At 42.3% G+C, this 25450-nt stretch overlaps 1 protein-coding gene across 2 annotated transcripts in view; it reads left to right on the forward strand.

The window, feature by feature from the left end:
• Positions 1-25450, forward strand: part of hecw1b (HECT, C2 and WW domain containing E3 ubiquitin protein ligase 1b) — a 451931-nt gene that overhangs the window by 259521 nt on the left and 166960 nt on the right. For both annotated transcript variants that reach the window (XM_055656760.1, XM_055656770.1), the window contains 3 exons: positions 2172-2314; positions 11225-11325; positions 15408-16784. In XM_055656760.1, coding sequence (XP_055512735.1) covers positions 2172-2314; positions 11225-11325; positions 15408-16784 — 1621 coding nt within the window. The remainder of the gene's footprint in view (positions 1-2171; positions 2315-11224; positions 11326-15407; positions 16785-25450) is intronic.

Genomic DNA, 25450 nt, shown 5'->3' on the forward strand with positions numbered 1-25450 from the left:
CACGAAGCTGGGGGGCAGTGTTAGCTGTGGGGAGGATGCTAGGAGGCTGCAAGGTGACTTGGATAGGCTGGGTGAGTGGGCAAATGTTTGGGAGATGCAGTATAATGTGGATAAATGTGAGGTTATCCACTTTGGTGGCAAAAACAGGAAAGTAGACTATTATCTGAATGGTGGCCGATTAGGAAAGGGGGAGATGCAACGAGACCTGGGTGTCATGGTACACCAGTCATTGAAAGTAAGCATGCAGGTGCAGCAGGCAGTGAAGAAAGCGAATGGTATGTTAGCATTCATAGCAAAAGGATTTGAGTATAGGAGCAGGGAGGTTCTACTGCAGTTGTACAGGGTCTTGGTGAGACCACACCTGGAGTATTGCGTACAGTTTTGGTCTCCAAATCTGAGGAAATACATTCTTGCCATAGAGGGAGTACAGAGAAGGTTCACCAGACTGATTCCTGGGATGTCAGGACTTTCATATGAAGAAAGACTGGATAGACTTGGCTTGTACTCGCTAGAATTTAGAAGATTGAGGAGGGATCTTATAGAAACTTACAAAATTCTTAAGCGGTTGGACAGGCTAGATGCAGGAAGATTGTTCCTGATGTTGGGAAAGTCCAGAACAAGGGGTCACAGTTTAAGAATAAGGGGGAAATCTTTTAGGACCGAGATGAGAAAAACATTTTTCACACAGAGAGTGGTGAATCTCTGGAATTCTCTACCACAGAAGGTAGGCCATTGGCTATATTTAAGAGGGAGTTAGATGTGGCCCTTGTGGCTAAATGGATCAGGGGGTATGGAGAGTGAAGGCAGGTACAGGATACTGAGTTGGATGATCAGCCATGATCATATTGAATGGCGGTGCAGGCTCGAAAGGCCGAATGGCCTACTCCTGCACCTATTTTCTATGTTTCTATGTCTATGTTTCTATGACTATCTGTTAAAGTGTCAGATAGCAACATTTCTAAAACTATTCAAATAATATATCAACAGCACACTACTACATTATTACTGTATTATCTACATTGATATTTGGAAGTAAACACTGTAGATATTGGCATTATCCTGTAGATTGTCCCTGCACCACTGTTTTATACAGGTGAGGAATACTAACATTCAACACTGGTTATCTACATATCTAAATGCTGTAATTCATGGGTCTGTCCTACTTACGCGACTTTCTCGACGACTGCCGGCACCCGTCACAAGTCGTTGCAGGTCGCCAAAAATGTTCAACATGTTGAAAATCCAGCGGTGACCAGAGCAAGGTACGACTCTTTGGGCGACTACTCACGACCATACAGACTTCACCGGGGTGTTGCGTGTATGGTCGTGAGTAGTCTCCTCAGTCGCCCAAAGAATCGTAGCGTCTTTCTGGTCGCCACTTGATTTTCAACACATCGAAAATTTTCGGCGAGCTGCAACGAACTTTGACGCGTGCCGGCAGTCGTTGAAAAAGCCGTGGGACAGGCCCATAAGTTACACAAAATGCTGGAGTAACAGTGGGTCAAGCAGTATCTCTGGAGAATGTGAATAGGCAAAGTTTCTTCAGACTGATTGTAACGGGGGGAAACATATTCCTTTTCTCCAGAGATGCTTCCTGACCCACTGAGATACTCCAGCCCTTTGTGTCTGTTTTCATCAAAAACTGTTTGTCAGACCCTTTATGCAGATCTGATAAAGAGTCTTGGACTTGAAACATTAACTGTTTCCCTTTCCACAGATGCTGCCTGACCTGCAGAATGTTTACAGCATTTTCTGTTTTATTTGAGGTTCCCAGATGGGGTTTTTTATGTTCATTTATGCTGGCCAACCTGTAGGATTTTAAGTAGTTTGTAGCTTCACGGTGGCACAGTGGTAGAGTTACTGCCTTACTGCAAAAATGCAGCGCCAGAGACCCGGGTTCGATCCCGACTACGGGTGCTGTCTGAATGGAGTTTGTACGTTCTCCCCGTGATCTGCGTGGGTTTTCTCCGAGATCTTCGGTTTCTTCCAACAATCCAAAGACGTACAGGTTTGCAGGTTAATTGGCTTGATTAATTCTCTTGATAAAAATGTTAAGTTGTCCAATTTGGCGATATGTAGAGTACTGCCCTGACGACTATAAAATTCAGAAGGTTCAGAAGGTTTGATTTTTTTTTTTCACTCCTCTCTCTCTTTCTTTCTGTGCTCTGCAGAAGCACAGTTTTGTTTCACTCCCCACAGATGTTCTTGAAATCGAGGTCAAGGATAAGTTTGCAAAGAGCCGTCCCATTATAAAGCGATTTCTAGGAAAGCTGTCAATGCCCGTACAGAGATTACTGGAAAGGCATGCAATAGGGTAAGTCTTTATCAATTATCTCCGTAAGAAAAGAATTGTTTATCTTGACTGGAAGAATATATTGTCATATTACATGTTGATAGATATTGGTTCTGCATGATATAAAGCTAATTTAATGCGGGAATTTATCTTATTAATTGCTGATATTAATAAAAGTTGAATCAAGGCCAGAAATGAAACATATAATGCTAGAAATGTGTGGTGTAAATCAATATCCTGGTGCTTCAGATAATAGACAATAATAGACAATAGACAATAGCTGCAGGAGTAGGCCATTTGGCCCTTCGAGCCAGCACCGCCATTCAATGTGATCATGGCTGATCATCCCCAATCAGTACCCCGTTCCTGCCTTCTCCCCATATCCCCTGACTCCGCTATTTTTAAAAGCCCTATCTAGCTCTCTCTTGAAAGCATCCAGAGAACGTGCCTCTGAGGCAGAGAATTCCACAGACTCACCACTCTCTGTGAGAAAAAGTATTTCCTCGTCTCCGTTCTAAATGGCTTACTCCTTATTCTTAAACTGTGGCCCCTGGTTCTGGACACCCACAACATCGGGACCATGTTTCCAACCTCTAGCATGTCCAAACCCTTAACAATCTTATATGTTTCAATGAGATGCCCTCTCATCCTTCCAAACTCCAGAGTGTACAAGACCAGCTGCTCCATGCTCTCAGCATATGACAGTCCCGCCATTCCGGGAATTAACCTTGTAAACCTACGCTGCACTCCCTCAATAGCAAAAATGTCCTTCCTCAAATTAGGGGACCAAAACTGCACACAATACTCCAGTTGTGGTCTCACTAGGGCTCTGTACAACTGCAGAAGGACCTCTTTGCTCCTATATTAGATTCCTCTTGTTATAAAGGCCAAAATGCCATTCGCTTTCTTCACTGCCTGTTGTAACTGCATGCTTACTTTCATAGACTGATGTACAAGGACCCCCGTTGTACTTCCCCTTTTCCCAACTTGACGCCATTTAGATAATAATCTGCCTTCCTGTTTTTGCTCCCAAAGTGGATAACCTCACATTTATCCGCATTAAACTTCATCTGCCATGCATCTGCCCACTCCCCCAACCTGTCCAAGTCACCCTGCATTCTCATAGCATCCTCATCACAGTTCACACTGCCACACAGCTTTGTGTCATCTGCAAATTTGCTAATGTTCTTTGAATCCCTTCATCCAAATTATTGATGTATATTGTAAATAGCTGCGGTCCCAGCACTGAGCACTGTGGTACCCCACTAGTCACTGCCTGCCATTCTGAAAGGGACCCGTTAATCCCTACTCTTAGTTTCCTGTCTGCCAACCACTTCTCTATCCATGTCAGCATTCTACTCCCAATACAATGTGCCCTAATTTTGCCCACTAATCTCCTACGTGGGACCTTATCAAATGCTTTCTAAAAGTCCACGTACACTACATCCACTGGCTCTCCCTTGTCCACTTTCCGAGTTACATCTTCAAAAAATTCCAGAAGATTAGTCAAGCATGATTTCCCCTTTGTAAATCCATGCTGAACTTGTTCGATCCTGGTACTGCAATCCAAATGTGCGGCTATCTCATCTTTTATACAGGTGCACAACCTTTTATCCGGTGTTCCGGAAACCGAAAAACTCCGAAAACCGGCCATTTTTTCCAGGATGTCGTCTGCGCACCAAAGCTCGCGTTTGGCGCCAAACTTGACCCGAAACGACCCACGGTCAACCCAGGTCTATACTACTGTAGCGGCTGCCTCCTCCCCGGAGACCGGGGAGACACTTAAACATCTGTAAATCATTGCTTAAATGTTAGTCAGTTAGTTTGGAGGGCTTTTATGTGAAGGGGGGGTTGAAGGGGTAAACTTTAATTCTTAGTCCCCTACCTGGTCGGAGAGACGGGGAGCAGTCAATGCCTTACCGGGTCGCCGTGCAGTAAGCTCCGCAGCGCTGTGGCCGGTGGGGCTGCGGGCGGCGCCGGTTTGTAGCTCCGACTGCGGCAACTCTACCCTGGCTGCGAGGCGCTATTTTCATAGACTGCCGCCCGCGGCCCCCCGTTGCCCCCACCCCAGCTCCGCAAATGTTTAGATCGTAATCGTCGCAGCGCTGGGATACCAGCGGGAAGCGGGCAATGCCTTACCGGGTCGCTGTGCGGTTCAAGCTCCAGGGCGCGGAGGCCACCTCTCCCAACATTCGCGGAGCTGGGGTGGGGGGCGTCCGACCGCGGGCGGCGCTGGATTTGGAGCGCCTCGCAGCCAGGGGTAGAATTATTGGGGTCGGAGCTACAACCGCTGCGCCGCCCACGCGGCTGGACAGAGCCCCCAGCTCCGCGATTTGGGAGTCGCCGACCAGGTAATCCCTAGAATTAAAGTTTCCCCCTTCACCCACCCACCCCACCACCATTCTACACCACCACCACATAAGATCCCTCCAAACTAACTGACTAACATTTATGCAATGATTTACAATGATTCCCCGGTCTCCGGGGAGGAGGCAGTCGCTCCAGACTTTTCAAGCCGCCCGCGCTACCTACCTAATCTACGCTAAAAATCTTCCATTCGGAAATCCGAAAATGTCCGAAATCCGACAAGTGTCTGGTCCCAAGGCTTTCGGATAAAAGGTTGTGCACCTGTAATTGATTGCAGCATCTTCCCCACCACCGATGTCAGGCTAACTGGTCTATAATTCCACGTTTTCTCTCTCCCGCCTTTCTTAAAAGCTTGGGACAGCGCTTTGAAATGTTGATCTGTCTTACCCTTCCAGTTTCATTTTGTTATGTTCTTGGATAAGCACAAGATGCTGATCAAAATACATGCTGCACAATTTTGCCAAAGACTGGTCTAATCCTACCTTTTCTGTATTCTGATGGTTCTGGAAAATCTTGTTTCTTTAACTGGAGAGGTGAACACTCACACAGCAGCATCTTCAGTCACCCAAAGTATATGAAATTGTAGGATAGCAGATTATCTTTCCTGAAAGGCAGAGGTGAACCAATGAGGCTACATTGAAAAGCCTGTGGATTTTATTGCCATCTTTTTTCCGATATTGGCCCAGAAGCCACCAAGCTCATTTATATAACTAGGCACACTGAGTTCACTTGCTAAACATCTTAGTCACTATTAATAAATATTGGGGCTGCTGTGTCATGGTTTATGTCTCATTCAAAGATGTCAGTCCGGATATTTTGTTCAATCTCTGTTGAAGTACTCACACTCTGTGCTTTCTAATTCAGACAAGGACCCTACCAATTCAATCATGGCTAACACTTGCCACATACAAGAGGTACATAGAAACATAGAAACATAGAAAATAGCCGGCCATTCGGCCCTTCAAGCCATTCAATATGATCATGGCTGATCATCCAACTCAGTATCCTGTACCTGCCTTCTCTCCATACCCCCTGATCCCTTTTAGCCACAAGGGCCACATCTAACTCCCTCTTAAATATAGCCAATGAACTGGCCTCAACTACCTTCTGTGGCACAGAGTTCCAGAGATTTACCACTCTCTGTGTGAAAAATGTTTTTCTCATCTCGGTCCTAAAGGATTCCCCTTTATCCTTAAACTGTGACCCCTTGTCCTGGACTTCCCCAACAATCTTCCTGCATCTAGCCTGTCCAACCCCTTAAGAATTTTGTACGTTTCTATAAGTGATGCTGACTAGAATCCTTGTGTTTTTGAATAATTGACCTTTGCAGAAATGCCTGCAAGAAAAGCAAGTGATGTTCAAAGCCATCAGATGAAGGGCTACCGAGAGACAACACAACACCTAAATAAGCCGCATTCATTTGGCTAAATAATCAGTTCTAAATATGCTCATTCCCTGGTGCAGAAAATGAAGTCTGGGGCAGATCTTATACAACCAGGAGGCTGGTTTTAGGGCCTTGAGTGGCCTATCCTGCTCCTATTTTCTTATGTTTTTTTAAAAACATTATGTACACATGTGTTTATTTGAAATTGTAATTTTATGGAGAAGTGAAAATATTTTGATGATGGTAGTGTTTAAGAAGGAACTGCAGATGCTGGAAAATTGAAGGTAGGCAAAAATGCTGGAGAAACTCCACGGGTGAGGCAACATCTTCAGTCTGAAGAAAGGTCTCAAGCTGAAGTCACCTATTTCCTTCGCTCCATAGATGCTGCCTCACCCGCTGAGTTTCTTCAGCATTTTTGTCTACCTTTGATGATGGTAGTGATTGTTATTCCCCATGCAGTGGCAGTAGGATTTGGTGCTATAATTTATCATTCCTCTGTAAATGATCTCAACCATCATCCAGTTTTGTCGCTAACACAGGCTGACAGTAACAAGATGTCAGAAAATACCTGGGTGGCAGAGTTGATAACATTACCAATTCATATGGTGCAGCCACCTGAGGGTGAAACAGAATTTCTCTCATTAAGTGAAAAGCTTGGGAGCGCTTTGAATATTCAGTCAATGGTGTGATGATGTACAAATTGGCAGGCCGCCCTCTGGTGGACAAAGATAGAATTCCATATAAATGTTCAGAACTCCAGGGAGGTGGGTTGTTTTATTGTATTCTTTTTTAATTTTTTGTTATTTAACGTTTTTAATTTTATAAATCTACTAGGCCAACTGGAACCCATTGTGTCTCCCCAATGTAATATTCCACCACTCCCCTGCCTCCCCCAGCACTGGACTTTAAAAAAATCCAATTGCACTTTTCCTGCCTACTGCAGCACTTCCAATTGAAATACCAATTCACCCTCCTCCTCCTCCTGTTCAAGCACTTGCTGCTAGGAGCTGGAGTAAGTAACATTGTTGCAAATGCCGGGTGGAGGACGGTGAAATCCCATTGTGACATTATAGCTCATGTTTAGGTGAAAATGTGGTGGAAGCACAGAGGGTTCCTGAACTGAAACTTTGTATGGAAGTTTGTTGGAAGCTGAGCCAGCAGGGATTTAGCAGTAAAAATATTTTTAAACTTGAATTTTTTAACTTCAAAATCATGAATAACATGAAATATAACATCAAATCTGAAGGAAACTTGACAGGAACGACCACGGGTCAAAGGTGAGTAAGGGTGTGCAAAAGTGTTAGCACTTCCGTGTACCGTTTTGCCGTAGGTCCAGGATCACATGGGACAACAAACACAAACAAAAACATAGATAGAAACAAGACAAATTTTAGTAATATATAGATTAATTTATTGTATTGTATTAATTTATTGTATTAATTATTGCTTCACTGTCTAACTTTGGATTAAAGAAAGGTAGAAAACTTATGTCTTGTCCTGCAGCAGTGCCCTTTTTAAAAGTCACACCTCGGTAATTAGATAAATATCTGGTCAACCTTGACTTTTTTGCTGGTGTTGTTTGAGTTACAAATTATAGCAGGGTTCCATAAAAACAACCTGCACCTCTAACATTATCCTGAGAAGACAGGCATAGCCACAGTGTAACATCTCACCAGACAGATGGCACACATGTTAATGCAGTACTTCTTCAGTACTGTTCTGATGTACTCAACCAGACAATATGCTGGTATCCTAGGGTAAGATTTGATCCCCAATGTGCCAAGTGTCAGTTTGAGATACAGTGAATAAACAGGCCCATCGAACCACCGGGTCCGCGCCGACCAGCGACCCCTGCACATTAACACTATCCTACACCCACTAGGTAGCAATGTTACAAAATTTTGAGATTTTAAAAATCAAGTCTGCAATTTATCCCATCAGACAAAGCGTAAAAATACGTTTAATTTGACACCTAATTCACTTTCATATCTCAAGTATTTAAAAAGTTATGGCCATTTTCATACTCGGAAATTAGCATCTTGTTCCCTTTTGATTTTCTATGGACATAACAAAAAAGCTGTGATCGTGGACAGTCAAAAGCCCATAACTTTCTTAAAAATTAAGAGAACTGAATGAAATTTTCAGTTATCATAGATTAAAGCATTCTGAAACAAATATAAAATAATCTTACTTGGATGACCTGAAATTAAAGCATATAATTAGTTAGTTACCCAATTGTAGCTAATTTCAAACTTCAATTACTAGATCTAAACATCTATCCATTTCTTAATAAATGATTAACATTTTTTAATAGCCTAAGGGTCCAAATAATATTCACAAATAATTCACAATAAAACATGATTTTTAAATCTCATTTACATTAATTTATAGGCCAAATGGAAGGAATTTAGTGTTCAATTGCTGTAAATTAAAGTCCATTTAAATCAGCTTTCTAGTGGGATCCTGTGAACGCGCTGGTTTAGAACGTTCACATTGCGGTAGATTTTTGCCCCCAAATGCCCAGAAAAATACTGCGGGATATAATGGGGCCCAAATTAGCTACTCGCAACATTAAACTTCGTATAAAGGGATCTTAAGAAGCCCTTTTTAACGTAAAAATAAACAGCCTACCTTCCGTTTTCCCCGTTTGAGATCCAGCCCGTTGTCGGCGGTCTCGGGTTTAGAGGTTAATTTTTAACCTACTATAACAAGTAAAGAAAACCCTTAAAACTAAAAATAGCTCCAGCTACGGAATCTTCCAGCGATTTTTCATTAATAATTAACTAGGCTGAAAAACCTCGATTTGAACAGCCTAGGGAAAATTGTGTTTTAAACCCGCCCCCCTCTAAACGACGCTAAAATCGCACGCACGGGCTGGGACAGATTTTCAGCGATCTTCAGGTAGACTTTGCAACATACCTACACTAGGGACAATTTTTACATTTACCAAGCCAATTATCCTACAAACCTGTACATGTTTGGACTGTGGGAGGAAACCGACGATCTCAGAGAAAACCCACGCAGGTCACGGGGAGAACGTACAAACTCCATACAGGCAGCACCCGTAGTCAGGATCGAACCTGGGTCTCCAGCGCTGCATTCGCTGTAAGGCAACAACTCTAATCTCAACTAGAATCTTTTCCTTATAAAATACTGAACCAGGCAGATGTATAGAAGGTACTTTTATCTGAGGGAAATGAATGGAAACCAGAACTATCCAAAAGTCAAGTATCAGATTCTTGTACTGCAATGGCAAGAAATTGCCAATTGAGAAGGAACTATAGGGATTAGAATAACACTTTGAAAGGGTTGTAATAATGAAGAAACTAAGCCACAAACAACAGATTTAACCTGAAACTAGGTGAAACAAACCAACCAACACAAACCGAAATTAAAAAAATTAAAGGGGAGATACGAAAAAGGAATCTAAAAGGCATTTGATAGATTCAACACAACTTACCAAACAATACTCATAAATTCATAAGATCATAAGTGATAGGAGCAGAATTAGGCCATTCGGCTCATCAAGTCTACTCCACCATTCAATCATGGCTGCTCTTTCTCTCCCTCCTAACCCTATTCTCCTGCCTTCTCCCCATAACCTCTGACACCCCTATCTATCTCTGCCTTAACTATAATACATAAATATCACAAAAGTCACAATGTGGAGACACACCTATCTTGATTCAAGCTCCATAACATCAGTGCTCTGTGTAGAAAACAGAACATAGAAAAATAGGTGCAGGAGTAGGCCATTGGGCCCTTGAGCCAGCACTGCCATTCAATGTGATCATGGCTGATTAACTAAAATCAGTACCCCATTCCTGCTTTCCCCCCATATCCCTTGATTCCTTTAGCCCTAAGAGCTAAATCTAACTTTCTTTTGAAAACATCCAGTGAATTGGCCTCCACTGCCTTCTGTGGCAGAGAATGCCACAGATTCACAACTCTCTGGGTGAAAACGTTTTTCCTCCTCTCAGTTTAGATCTAATACAATTGTCTAATAATAGTCATAAATTCTGTTTTTTTTTTTTGTTTTTTGTTTTTTTTAATATTTTATTTTATGTTTTGTAATTAGGTGAGGAAGGAGTTTAGAATTAAACTATTTGGGGAAGATTGAGTGATGCAATGGTACACTATGTATTCATTATATATACGGGTCCACCACTGATTTTCCAATACCTCCTTTAATTAGGACACAACCCTAGTTGCCCATGTAAGAAATTCAAGTTTCGCTGTAAAATTAATTTACATTTAATATTTGTTTTATTTAAGTTTCTAATGGACCATGGTGCTTTCGAGACACGCGAGGGGTATAATTAGTGGATCAGAGGTGTATTATATCATTGTTACGTGACCTAGGTTAGTCCGGCAAAACAGATAAAATGGCAAGGATAATCTGGAACCAAGGGTGCCAGAATATCGGTGGTGGACCTGTATTTAAAGTTATTCTAGTAAAAAGTGAACCAATGCCAGGTGTCTACTACGAGTTATTATTTAACAAATTGAAAACCTTCCAGTTATCACATGTAGAACCATTTATTCAGTAACTCAAGTAGTCTATCTGTTATATGTGGGGTTGCCCTTATGCTCTGTAGGGACATGCCCCTCCAATAACCAGAACACTTAAATTATGTTAATATAACTTTGTAAGGAAAAGCAGGCAATACAGGGAATATTTCAGGTCAGCTAGCCTGGTAGCCAACACAGTCTGTTCTGTAGTGAAGCTTTTCCACAGCAATTATGCCACACAGCTTCATTATTCAAATATTAATGAGTGCTCATATTTTAAAATCATGTGAATCAAACTCTTTGCATTTGCTTCTTTCCCATTATTTACTCCACTGTGCTTCTCTGTTGTGTCATTACTATGAGCCATGGTTACAAAGATTGCTTTATAGTCTCACGTAATTAAAACTGTTAAACTTTTACACACACATTTTGATTTGTGGCGAGGCTGTAGATTTTCAAATCATTTTTACATAATGCCACACTGTATCTGTAAAGTCTAAGCAAAGTCTGATCTCCCCACAGCTACAAATAACAGTCAACCAACATGAATGTACTGCAGTTTTCTCTGCATTCTTTTGATAGTTAATCTCTGCCCTAGTTTCAAACTGCAAATTGTGTTTTATGATTCATGTGGGAAGAGTTCTTTAATCCTGTTTGTTTCCTTTCAGGGACAGGGTGGTGAGCTACACACTGGGCCGCAAACTGCCGACAGACCATGTCAGTGGACAGCTGCAGTTCCGATTTGAAATAACATCTTCAATCCACCAAGGTTGTTCGCTTTTCAACACATCAAATCCAAAAGCATCTTCTGATGGCAGTTATTTAACTGATTTTCACAGGATATTGAAACTTACGACAAGCAATTCATTTACTAGCGAAGGAATGAAATTGGATTTAAATTATTTTAAATTCTATGAAAAGAAAAACAGCAGCAGTTTTTGACCAAAGTCTGTGCTAAACACCCCTTCATATCAATTTTCTTATTGAAATAAATGGAAAAAATTCCAGGACATCGTCTCAGGAATTGGAATTAGCTGAGATCATTATAGTGGCCATTTGATAGAATGAGTTAGGTAACCTGTGGTAATGCATGGTGGTGGTGGGGCCTCCGTGATTTGTCTGTTCGGTGCATTTTTAATACATAATAGGACAGAAGTGTTTCTCATTTGCACTGGAGTGATTGCTGAATGGCTGATCAATATCTGATGTTCTCTTCCTGCATGTGGTAGATGCTACTGAATGAATCCAGTATTATTTGAAAATATTTTACAGCACAATATTTTAATTCACAAGTGAACTAATATCAAGTAGCATTTGTAATTGCTCATTTACTGAATGTAGGCGTCGGTGGCATTGCCAGCATTTTTGCCCATTTCTGTTTGCCCCTGAACTGGGCCCAGTTAAATTTCAATCGTGTAGATCATACTCAATGATAGATGATTTCCATTCCTGAAAGAACTTGATAAGCAAGGTGATTTTATGTCAGTTTATGATAGGTTCCTGGTTAAAATTACTGAGTCTTTCCTTATTCCAATCTGTCCAATTTATACTAAAGGTTGACATATTAATTTTTAAGGTTACTGGGATAACTGAAATGATCCAGAACCACATGGGATTATGGTTTTTGCTCTACTGCCCTCTGGGATTGGTATTCATATTGGATAGCAGGAGTTTGGGGTTGACTAATGAGCCAGTGCCTCGTTATAACCTTCATTTAATATGCAAATTTAGAGCACATGGTATTAGTGTGCAAAATTAGAGTACATGGTGTTGTGGTAGGGTATTGACATGGATAGATAACTGGTTGGCAGACAGGAAGCAAAGAGTAGGAATTAACGGGTCCTTTTCAGAATGGCAGGCAGTGACTGGTGGGGTGCCGCAAGGCTCGGTGCTGGGACCCCAGATATTTACAATATATTTCAATGATTCAGACAAGGGAATTAAATGTGACATCTCTAAATTTGCAGATGACACAAAGCTGTGTGAGTTACAATGGGGATGCTATGAGGCTGCAGGGTGACTTGGATAAGTTGGGTGAGTGGGCAGATGCAGTATAATGTGGATAAATATGAGGTAATCCACTTTGGTGGAAGGAAGGCAGATTATTATCTGAATGGTGTCAGATCAGGAAAAGGGGGGGTGCAAAGAGCCCAGCGTGTGTTTGTACATCAGTCACTGAAAGTAAGCATGCAGGTAGAGCAGGCAGTGAAGAAAGCTAATGGCATGTTGGCCTTCATAACAAAAAGATTTGAGTTTAGGAGCAAGAAGGTCCTACTGCAGTTGTACAGGGTCCTGGTGAGACTGCACCTGGAGTATTGTGTGCAATTTTGGTCTCCTAATTTGAGGAAGGACATTATTGCTGATGAGGAAATGCAACGTAGTTTCACCAGGCTAATTCCCGGGATGGTGGGAATTATAGACCAGTTAGCCTGACATCGGTGGTGGGGAAGATGCTGGAGTCAATTGTAAAATATGAGATAGCAGAATATTTGGATAGCAGTAACCGGATCGGTCTAAGTCAGCATGGATTTACGAAGGGGAAATCATGCTTGACTAATCTTCTGTAATTTTTTGAAGATGCACCTAGAAAAATGGACAAGGGAGAGCCAGTAGATGTAATGTACCTGGACTTTCAAAAAGCATTTGATAAGGTCCCACATAGGAGATTAGTGGGCAAAATTGAGGCACATGGTATTGGGGGTAGAGTGCTGACATGGATAGAAAAGTGGTTGGCAGACAGGAAATAAAGAGTAGGGATTAACGGGTCCCTTTCAGAATGGCAGGCAGTGACTAGTGGGGCACCTCAAGGCTCGGTGCTGGGACCGCAGCTATTTACAATATACATCAATGAGTTGGATGAAGGGATTCAAAGTAACATTAGCAAATTTGCAGATGACACAAAGCTGGGTGGCAGTGTGAACTGTGAGGAGGATGCTATGAGAATGCAGGGTGACGGACATGTTGGGAGAGTGGACAGATGCATGGCAGATTAATTTTAATGCGGATAAATGTGAGGTTATCCACTTTGGTAGCAAAACCAGGAAGGCAGATTACTATCTAAATGGCATCAAGTTGGGAAAAGGGGAAGTACAACGGGATCTGGGGGTCCTTGTACATCAGTCTATGAAAGTAAGCATGCAGGTACAGCAGGCAGTGAAGAAAGCGAATGGCATGTTGGGCTTTATAACAAGAGGAATCGAATATAGGAGTAAAGAGGTCCTTCTGCAGTTGTACAGAGCACTAATGAGACCACACCTGGAGTATTGTGTGCAGTTTTGGTCCGCTAATTTGAGGAAGGACATTCTTGCTATTGAGGGAGTGCAGCGTAGGTTTACAAGGTTAATTCCCAGGATGGTGGGACTGTCATATGCTGAGAGAATGGAACGGCTGGGCTTGTACAATCTGGAGTTTAGAAGAATGAGAGGGCATCTCATTGTAACATATAAGATTGTTAAGGGTTTGGACACGCTAGAGACAGGAAACGTGTTCCCGATGTTGGGGGAGTACAGAACCAGGGGCCACAGTTTAAGAATAAGGAGTAAGCCATTTAGAATGGAGATGAGGAAACACTTTTTCTCACAGAGAGTGGTGAGTCTGTGGAATTCTCTGCCTCAGAAGGCAGTGGAGGCAGGTTCTCTGGATGCTTTCAAGAGAGAGCTAGATAGGGCTCTTAAAAATAGTGGAGTTAGGGGATATGGTTAGAAGGCAGTAATGGGGTACTGATTGAGGATGATAAGCCATGATCACATTGAATGGCGGTGCTGGCTCGAAGGGCCGAATGGCCTATTCCTGCACCTATTGTCTATTGACTGACATATGATGAAAAATCAGCTGGGCTTGTATTCACTGGAATTTAGGAGGGTGAGAGGGGATCTTATAGAAACATTTGAAATTCGTAAATGATTGGACAGGCTAGATGTAGGAAAAATGTTCCCGATGTTGGGGGAGTTCAGAACCAGGGGTCACAGTTTAAGAATAAGGGGTAGGCCATTTAGAACTGAGATGCGGAAAAACATCTTCACCCATAGAGTTGTGCATCTATGGAATTATCTGCTACAGAAGGCAGTGGCGGCCAATTAATTGGATGTTTTCAAGAGAGAGTTAGATTTAGCTCTTAGGGCTGAAGGAATCAAGGGATATGGGGAAAAAGCAGGAACAGGGTACTAATTTTAGATGATCAGCCATGATCATATTGAATGGCGGTGCGGTGCTGGCTCGAAGAGCCGAATGGCCTACTCCTGCACCTATTCTTCTATGTTTCTGGGAATAAGAAGACCCTTGTGTCAAGACAAGCATATTCATGTCCAAGGAGACACAAGTGATGGCAAGTGCTGGACCCTTGAGCTAAATACAAACGGCTGGAGGAAATCCATGGGCTAGACATCATCTGTGGAGGGAAATGGACTGTCGCCATTTTGGGTTGGGACTCCTCTTCACACTTATTTGAAATATCCTAGGCCATTCCCGAAATGGGAACCACATTCCATGCATTTGTAATGGAAATGGACAAACTGAGTGGGATGCAACCAGCAATAGGCAACAGACATCAGAAGCCTGTCACCTGAAGTGGACAGGTGATGCTGTTTGTGCAGTGACAGGTTAATAGTCATATAAGAGATGAACTCGAGCTTTTGTGGAACTACTGAGATTTTCAACTGCTCTCTGGATGTTTTGGGGGCAAATAACATGAGAGCAGTTGAAAATTACCTTTCCCCTTTAAGATTCTTATTGACCTGTATGTATTTCCATCATTTATTGCTTTTAAAATAAGCTTAATTATATGAGCAGTGCAGAACAGACTATGATTGGGTGATGTTATTTTTCTCTTTTTTTAATCTGAACGCGTTGTAGATGATGAAGATATCTCAGTCAGTACTGAGGCAGGATCAGCTGAACAGGAAAATCCGACGATGGACTTAACGGAGCAGGCCTGCTGTGAGTCCCAGAGTGTTGGGGGTACAGAGGAGGTTGAGCCGTTGAATGAAAGTGAAGAGACTGTGAATGGTGAGGACTTGAGTTGCCCAGCTAACAGTACGAATGCTGTGAGTGTGTGTGAACCGTCATCAGTTGGTGAATTGGAGCACCCAGCCATTGAAAACGGGAACGGTGATGATAGCAACAGTAAAGAGAATAATTTACCAGCAATCGTATCGGAACTCAGGGAGTCTACATCTGATCCAGCTCAGGAAGCCCTTGCTGATTTACCCCAACCTGAGGCCAGTCCGATTGTAGATAGAATCTCAGAGAACGAAGGAACACAGGCAAATGAAGAGGGGCAAGAAGAAGTGTGTTCTGGTCAGTTGATGCCCAAGGTCGAAGACGTCACTGATGAAACGTGTGAGGTAGATGGGACCGACAACAGTGACGCCTCGTGTCAGCAGGAAGACGGTACATTGAAAGTGAGGAAAGCCGGAAAGAGGAAAGCCAGGCCGTTCTCACTGCCGGTGTCTGAACTAGAGTCTGTGATTGCCACAGCTTGTGGTTCAGGAGAGCCGGAAACCCCTCGAACCCACTACATTACCCTGCATCGGTTGCTCCACAGCCTGCCATCTGCACAGCTGGATAGCGAGGATGTCCAGGGAGAGACCAGTCACAGTTTTGTAGCCTTAGAACCACCGGAGAAAGAACCCGAGGAACAAAACATGACGTGCAAAATGGATACAGTAGAGCTGGAAACGTGTAGTGACACCAGTGGGCCCAGCAACGCTGGGTGGAGGATGCTGCCGCGCAGTGCCTCTGTTGAACATCTGTCTGAGTTAAATCAAATTCTTGAGAAGGATCAGCAAATAAATCAAAGTGAGACTGTAACAGACACGACACAGCAGGTTAACAATGAGTGGGACATCTGTGACACACCATGTTGTAGAACTTCTTGTTATAGCACTTCCTGTTACAGTACATCCTGTTACAGCACCTCCTGCCAAAGTACTTCCTGCTATGACAGTACCCATCACTTCTCCTCCAGCCATACCAGGTTCTCCTCAATTGACAGTGCGCGGCTATCTGAAAGTACAGTTTTCTCTTCCCAAGAAGAGGAAGATGAGAGCAGTGCATTTGAGTCGATGCCAGAATCAGGCCATAGCCCTGAGTACTGTGAGAGAATGCAAGCAGACAGCATGGTTCAGTGGCCAGAGGAGCCAGAGGAGCCAGAGGAGCCAGCAGCCCAAGCACTGGAAAGGACGTTGGTCAATGATGAGCCAACTGAGGGACAGAGCAGCAGACTGGAAGGTCAGAGACATAGACACACATTACGTGTATGTTGGATAGTAGCTTGTAATTTCCTCAATGTTATTATGCCTGTGTATAAAGAATGTACATAGATTATACATCTTTAAGTAATTATTTTTTTCATATATTTTTCACTTCTTTTCATTTTCTTGTCATCAATAATGTAGAAAAAAATGTTAGCAGGATGCTGTGTTTGAAATCTGAGGTAACAATGAATGAATTCAGTTGCAAATCTCATTGCACTTATGTGCAATGACAATAAAATATATTATTATTATTATTATTATTATTAATTACTGAGTGGTTTGAACCAACGGTGGAGCTTGATGTTGTGAATGATAGCTACTTCGGCTCAGAATGCAATAAGAAGTGATCCTCTTAATAGTGAATAGAGAAGTAAAGATAAAGCTTGTGATATTAACTCCCCCTTCCCTCCTTACACACCCTCCCTAAAGTTCCTCCCCACACATTGTTTTATACATTGTAATTCTGGCACTGTGAATTGGAAAAAACATTATTCATAAATCAAGGAACGTTGCATCATTTTCAGCCCATTAAATGAATAAATATTTTTATTGGACAATAGTTAATCTCTATTGAGGAAGAATAAAATTGCCTTGTATCAATGTCAAGCCCTACAGTGTTTAAAGACTAATAAAGTAGTCCTAGCAAAATTCTGTACTTTGAGAAGAAATGTGTCCTTGCTTTTTCTACGTTTGAGCAGGATACTTCTGATTTATACTTCTATGATACCTCATAAGCCTCCCCACCCCCCTGATGGTAGACACTTATTATTATTTGGAATCGTTTGCTATGTCGCTCTTCAAGGGAGATGCTAAATGCATTTCGTTCTGTACTGTACACTGACAATGACAATTAAATTGAATCTGAATCTGAATCTGGGTAGTACTGGAAGGGTGATGGTACAGTTGAGGTGGAGAATTAATGTCCGTGGCTTGAAGAGCCTTCTGCATGGACCTTAATGCACCAAGTTGATGTCACATTTGGCTTCCTTTAATTCCTCACCCCTTGAGAAAGGTTGTATTCAAGTCTTGGGCTTCCACATTGGTTGGGTATTTTTGAAGAAAAAAAACCCCAGCCTAATAAACCCTAACGCATAACAAAATGCCACCACAGACTTTCAATATTCAAAAACATGCTCTTTGCTCGTTGTCCGGTTGCCTTGGAACCGGGATGCCTTCTGTGTACGGCATCAAAGTATCCCTGTTGGAGCAATGCTGGGATCACCGTCTTGTGGCCTTTCTTGATGACTCCACCTTCAATGACAAGTTTGCCTCAGGAGGGAAAGTAAGGGTGAACAGCAGGTGGAAGCATGTGCTGCTTGCTGGGCCATCCATGATTGATGATCGAGGTGAGCGTCTGCAGAGTGGCATCCTCTGCCGTGCAAGCCACCAAGGTATCCAGACAGGATGGATGAATACAGTCAACCATTATGACATCAAAAGTGTCCTTTTCAATTGCATGCTGGGCATTGGTCTTCCTGTGAGCACGAGATAAAGTGTCAGCCAGATACGTGTGCTTACCACATTTGTAAACGAGCGTGATGTCGTACTTTTAGAGCCTCAGTATCATTCTCTGCGATCTTGCCGGAGCAGCATGTATAGACTTGTTTAAAATGGTGACCAAAGAGCTGGTGGTCACTTTCTATGGTTACAGGTTTACCAAAGATGTCATTGTTGAATTTGACACATGCGAAGACCACCACCAGCAATTCCTTCTCGATCTGAGCATACCTTGTCTCTGTGTCTGTCATTGTTCTAGAAGCATAGGCAATAGACTTTTCACCCTGCAGGCACGCTGTGCCGAGGCCGTACCGGGAATAAGCCAAGGTAGAAGGGCACAACATCTGTTGTATGAGTGTGTCAAAAGCACGTCGCTGCTGTTCATGCCATGTCCAGGCAGTGTCCTTGTGGATAAGTTGCCACAGGGGAGCCAAAAGCTTGCTGAAATGGGGAATTAACTTCCCGAGGTAATTAACCATGCCCAGAAATCTCTGTAGGCTGGTGACATCTGTAGGCGCCGCTATATCGCTGATGCCTGCCATCTTGGAAGGATCCGCATAGGTAAAAACATGCCCCACGTAGCACACCAGGTTGACCGGAACTGTGAGGATTGAGTTTCAAGTGTACTTCCCTGGCACGCTCGAGTACCTTCTTTAAGTTGTCGTCATGTTCCTTCACATCTCTGCCAACAATAATGATGTCATCCATGATTGCGCAAGGGTATCTATAGAAGATTTGTTCCATGGAGCGTTGAAACTGGCCGAATTGATACCGAACGGCATTCGTAGAAATCTGCAGCGGCCAAAGGAAGTGCTGAAGGTGGTGAGCAGAGATGAAGCATGGTCTACAGCAATTTGCCAGAAAGAGCTCTTGGCATCTAACACAGAGAATACTGTCGCCTTTCCCATGCGAGCAGCTACTTCCTCCACGGTACGCATCGGGTAGTGTGGCCTTTTGAGTGCGGTGTTGAGATCCCTGGGATTGATACAAATGCAAATCTCCTGCTTGTTCTTCTTGGTGGCAGCTACCATTGAGAACATAGAAACAGAAACATAGAAATTAGGTGCAGGAGTAGGCCATTCGGCCCTTCGAGCCTGCACCGCCATTCAATATGATCATGGCTGATCATCCAACTCAGTATCCCGTACCTGCCTTCTCTCCATACCCTCTGATCCCCTTGGCCACAAGGGCCACATCTAACTCCCTCTTAAATATAGCCAATGAACTGGCCTCAACTACCCTCTGTGGCAGAGAGTTCCAGAGATTCACCACTCTCTGTGTGTGAAAAAAGTTCTCCTCATCTCGGTTTTAAGGACACCCAGTCAGTGGGTTCCAAAACAGGTGCAATGACTACTAGTGCTTCCATTCTGTCCAGTTCCATGACTTGATCCATGCTGGGTTTTCACTATGCCATCTGGTGGTAAGCAATTAGATAGACTCAGTCTAATTTACGATGCTGTATCTTGCAGATGCCAATGCCATGGTCTCTGCATGTATTCTTAATAAAACATTTTATAAGAAGTTAAACGACTGAGTGTCGTTCCACTTAGAAACATAGAAACATAGAAAATGAGTGCAGGAGGAGGCCATTCGGCCCCTCGAGCAAGCACCGCCATTCATTGTGATCATGGCTGATCGTCCCCTATCAATAACCCATGCCTGCCTTCTCCCCATATCCCTTGATTCTACTAGCCCCTAGAGCTCTATCTAACTCTCTCTTAAATCCATCCTGTGACTTCATCGTTGTTGCCTCCACTGCCCTCTGTGGCAGGGAATTCCATAAATTCACAACTCTGGGTGAATAAGCTTTTTCTCACCTCAGTCTTAAATGACCTCCCCTTTATTCTAAGACTGTGGCCCCTGGTTCTGGACTCGCCCAACATTGGGAACATTTTTCCTGCATCTAGCTTGTCCAGTCCTTTTATAATTTTATATGTTTCTATAAGATCCCCCTCATCCTTCTAAACTCCAGTGAACACAAGCCTAGTCTTTTCAATATTTCCTCATATGACAGTCCCGCCATCCCAGGGATCAATCTCGTGAACCTACGCTGCACTGCTTCAATCATAAGAATGTCCTTCCTCAAATTAGGAGACCAAAACTGTACACAATACTCCAGATGTGGTCTCACCAGAGCCCTATACAACTGCAGAAGAACCTCTTCACCCCTATACTGAAATCCTCTTGTTATGAAGGCCAACATTCCATTAGCTTTCTTCACCGCCTGCTGTACCTGCACGCTAACTTTCAGTGGCTGGTGTACAAGGACACCCAGGTATTGCTGCACCCCCCCCTTACCTAACCTAACCCCATTGAGATAATAATCTGCCCCCTTGTTTTTGCCGCCAAAGTGGATAACCTCACATTTATCTATATTATACTGCATCTGCCACGCATCTGCTCACTCACTCAACTTGTCCAGGTCACCCTGCAACCTCCTAACATCCTCTTCACAGTTCAAACTGCCACCCAGCTTTGTGTCACCAGCAAACTTGCTAGTGTTGCTCCTAATTCCCTCTTCCAAATCATTAATATATATGGTAAACAGTTGTGGCCACAACACCGAGCCTTGCAGCACTCCACTTGCCACTGCCTGCCATTCTGAAAAGGACCCGTTCACTCCTCTTCTTTGCCTTTTGTCTGCTCTGATACCATGTAAATAAGTGTGGGACACTCAGTTATTTAACTTCTTATAAAGTATTTTATTAAGAATACATGCAGAGACTATGGCATTGGCATCTGCAAGGTACAGCATCATAAATTAGACTGAGTCTAGCTAATTGCGTACCACCAAATGGCACATTGAAAACCCGGCATGGATCATGGATCGGGTTGGCAATAGCAAAACCAGACATGGATCAGATCAGCAATAGTGATTGATCTACAGTTAGGAAATACTTTTACATATAAGATGTTAGGAGAAATGTAGAACTCTTTACAATTAATGCTGGGTCAGATATTTAATGTAAATTTGAGAATGACAGGTTATGGTATATGCAGTTAAGTTGCAGATCATGCTTTGAACCCATTTAATGTTGAATAGGTTTAAAGAGCTGAAGAGCCTACTTTTTGTACATTCCAGTTTGGGCCCATAGTGGACCCTTACTTGCAGAGCATTGCTGACACAGTGAACCAAAGCCACATGAGAAGCGATCAGAGTTTGGGATTTGCAGCATGGTACATTCTAGGAGTTGCAGTGCAGAGTGACACCTTTCGCACTCGTGTATGAAATGGAAAGCTTCACTTGGATGCCCCGTCTTTCAGTGCAATTGATATTCACTTGAAATGCCAAGTGGAGAAATGAGGTGCCTCCTATAACAGATTTAATGTGCACATCTGGTCATCTAATGACACTGAGTTTTGTAGACATCTACCTGATTCAGTGATGATATATACTTGGAAGTTAATGGAGTTGCTACAAAGATATTAAAACTCAAGCTTCAAGCCCCAAATAAGATTTAAGACTGGATAGGAATATAGCAATGATTTCAAATTTACATCCTTTGAGGAAATGATTTTGACATGATTTAATCATACTTTATTAGCGAAGTATGTTTTTGCAACATACGAGGAATTTTATTTGTCATACAGTCATACTAATAAAAAGTAATAGAACACAAAATACATTATAATGTTAGAAATGTAATGTAGCTTTGGGTTATTGAGAAATGAGCATGGTTGCTGAGAATATTTTCAAGTCTTTCTGTGGGTTGCCTATTTCTGACATTCCTGGTTTATTAGTGTATTTTTTAGGTACTAGCTGGTTCTCCTATCACTTTCAGAAGCTTAATCCATGTCTATTGCTGGTGTTTGTTTTTCATTTGGTACAATTTCTATTGTTTAGAAAACAGTCACTTTTTGCAGCATGTCAGGCAGCATCTCTGGAGAAAAAGGATGGGTGAAGGTTTGGGTATGAACTCTTCTTCAGACTGAAGTTAGAGGAGAGGTAACTGGAGGTAAGAAAAGATCAGAACAAATCAGGCCCGGCAACAAATAAAGAAGTCTAAATAAGAGTTCCGATCCCAAACGTCACCCAGTTCAGTTCAGTATAGTTTATTGTCACGTGTACTGAGGTACAGTGAAAAGCTTTTGGTGCGTGCTAACCAGTCAGCAGAAAGACAATACATGATTATAATAGTTCCTTGATTACACCCATCCTTTTTCTCCCCTAGCCCACTGAGTTACTTCAGCATTTCGTGTCTATCTTTGGTATAAACCAGCATCTGCAGTTCCTTCCTACACTTATTGTGATCAGTTGTTTTTAATGAAATAAGTAGGAAAGACAAGTCACTTTAAATTATCGAGATTGGATGTGTTTGGAATGTTTCTCATTCCTAGACACAGGAGTCGAAGTTGCTTTGAGCATGCTTTTCTGGCTAGCTGCATGTTCTTGGATTCACAGGTCCTGAACCCTTTCAAACATACAGCATCAGGATGAAGTTATCTCGTAATGTATCTTGGCAGTCCTATGCCATAATGGCCATGACTGCTGATTAAGGTATGGGTTGAAACATTGGCCGTGCACTTCCAGAGTTGCCTCAGAAAGCACCTTTGATGTGCACGAGAGTCAACATTCTTCTCAATAAGCTGTACCCAATATTGCATTATCCTGTCTTACTTCCATATAACCATATAACAATTACAGCACGGAAACAGGCCATCTCGGCCCTACAAGTCCGTGCCGAACAACTTTTTATCCCCTTAGTCCCACCTGCCTGCACTCATACCATAACCCTCCATTCCCTTCTCATCCATATGCCTATCCAATTTGTTTTTAAATGATACCAATGAACCTGCCTCCACCACTTCCACTGGAAGCTTATTCCACACCGCTACCACTCTCTGAGTAAAGAAGTTCCCCCTCATATTACCCCTAAACTTCCGTCCCTTAATTCTGAAGTCATGTCCTCTTGTTTGAATCTTCCCTATTCTCAAAGGGAAAAGCTTGTCCACATCAACTCTGTCTATCCCTCTCATCATTTTAAAGACCTCTATCAAGTCCCCCCTTAACCTTCTGCACTCCAGAGAAAAAAGACCTAACTTATTCAACCTATCTCTGTAACTTAGTTGTTGAAACCCAGGCAACATTCTAGTAAATCTCCTCTGTACTCTCTCTATTTTGTTGACATCCTTCCTATAATTGGGCGACCAAAATTGTACGCCATACTCCAGATTTGGTCTCTCACCAATGCCTTGTACAATTTAACATTACATCCCAGCTTCTATACTCAATGCTCTGATTTATAAAGGCTAGCATACCAAAAGCTTTCTTTACCACCCTATCTATATGAGATTCCACCTTCAAGGAACTATGCACAGTTATTCCCAGATCCCTCTGTTCAACTGTACCCTGTTCCCAATTATTCTGTTCTCTGTTCCCAATTATTTATCTCTGTTCTCTGTTATCTCTGTAACTCTGTTCCCAATTATTTATCATTGAACATTTTGATTGGGATCAATCGTGTCTAATGTAATAGAAGCACATGGTGCACACATCCTCCCCCACCCAACCCTTTGTTCCCCTTGCCGCTCGGGAAAGATAAGAAGATCGGAAACAGAGATAAAGGAAATAGTCTTTAATTGACAGGATATAAAATGTGAGTTCCGCCGTGGCCTTGGCTTCATATTATTTAAATTAATTATGTGGTTACAGAAAAACATGAGAGCAAAAGAAAATAGGCCAAATGTGGCCTCAAGCCTTTCAAATTAATCATGACTAATCTGCTCAAGGCTTCAACATCTCTTCTGTGCCATTACCCATAGCCTTGAATTTCCCTGAGAAAAAATAATTATCTGCCTCCTCTTTAATCCTGCCTCCACAAGAGATTGAGAATTCAAGAGATCCACCACCTTCTGAGAGAAGAGATTCCTCTGTAACTCAATATTCAATTACCACTTCCTGACCTCATAATCATTTGTATTGCATACAATTTATGTTAAGGAAACGTACTTTACAACAGTACTACCTGTACAATACTGGTGATGAACTAGACTAGGGAACGCTATTTCCTTTAAGCCTGCCAAATTGGTTATCACATGATTTCAATAGAAAACGAGAGACCACTTAAAAGATACTTTTGAAATTGTTAAGCTAAAGAAGTTCTCCTGGATTTAAACAGTATGGGGGGGGGGGGGGGGGGGGGGGGCTGTTTCCATATGACCTTACTAAATAATCAGACACCACTAAAACACAGCTGTCACATTAACCGTGGTCATAACATTTGACAAGCAGTTGCATCTACTGGCACTTGTGCAGTCATAATCTATTAAACAAAGTAACATACAACCTTTAGCATTGTCAGCTTGCAGGAACAAAAATAAACCGAATGCTATTGAAAATACCTCAATTTTTGCAAACACCGCAGGGGAAAAAATGGTCTTATTGCAAGTCTGAATCTCCCAACCCCTGTAATTCCCTTTACCTCCATTATCACAATTGTCTTTAAAAGGAAAATTACTGTAACACAAGGTTTCATAGGTTCTAGGAGCAGAATTAGGCCATTTGACCCATCAGGTCTACTCTGCCATTCAATCATGGCTGATCTATCTTTCCCTCTCAACCCCATGCTCCTGCCTTCGCTCCATAATCCCTGACACCCTCACTAATCAAGAATTCTTTTGGAGGCAACCATTGTTTTATCATAGAATTACCTCAATCTAAATTTGCAAGTGACATTAAATTAGGAGGAATTAAAATATATGTAGAAAGGAGCATGAAGTCACAGAGGTTGTAAATCACATGAGTTGGCAACAGAATGGTAGGTGAGATTTCGATAGGGTGAAGTATGAGGTGGTCTGATAGGAGCACATTGTTTAATAGTAAGAAGCAGGAAGTACAGGGGAACAATTAGACAGAAATCTCACAGCACATAAGGACGATTTGACCTATAGTGCCAGTTTTATGAAAAAATATTCAGTTTAATCCTTCAATATTTTCCAAAATTAATCCTACCCAAATTCCTATTCTTTTGTGTTTTCAAAATTTGTATGGAATCTATTTATTTTTTATGTCCATCCACCAAAATCAAAGTTCTTTACATTGATGGACACAATCAAAACCTCATGAATTGCCTTTGGCAAGATCCTTTTCATGCATGTCACTCTGGAGCAGGGGCAGACCAAAAGATATTGTATGGCATGGAG

The sequence above is a fragment of the Leucoraja erinacea genome, chromosome 2 (genome assembly GCF_028641065.1).
Source record: "Leucoraja erinacea ecotype New England chromosome 2, Leri_hhj_1, whole genome shotgun sequence".
Lineage (NCBI taxonomy): Eukaryota > Metazoa > Chordata > Chondrichthyes > Rajiformes > Rajidae > Leucoraja > Leucoraja erinaceus.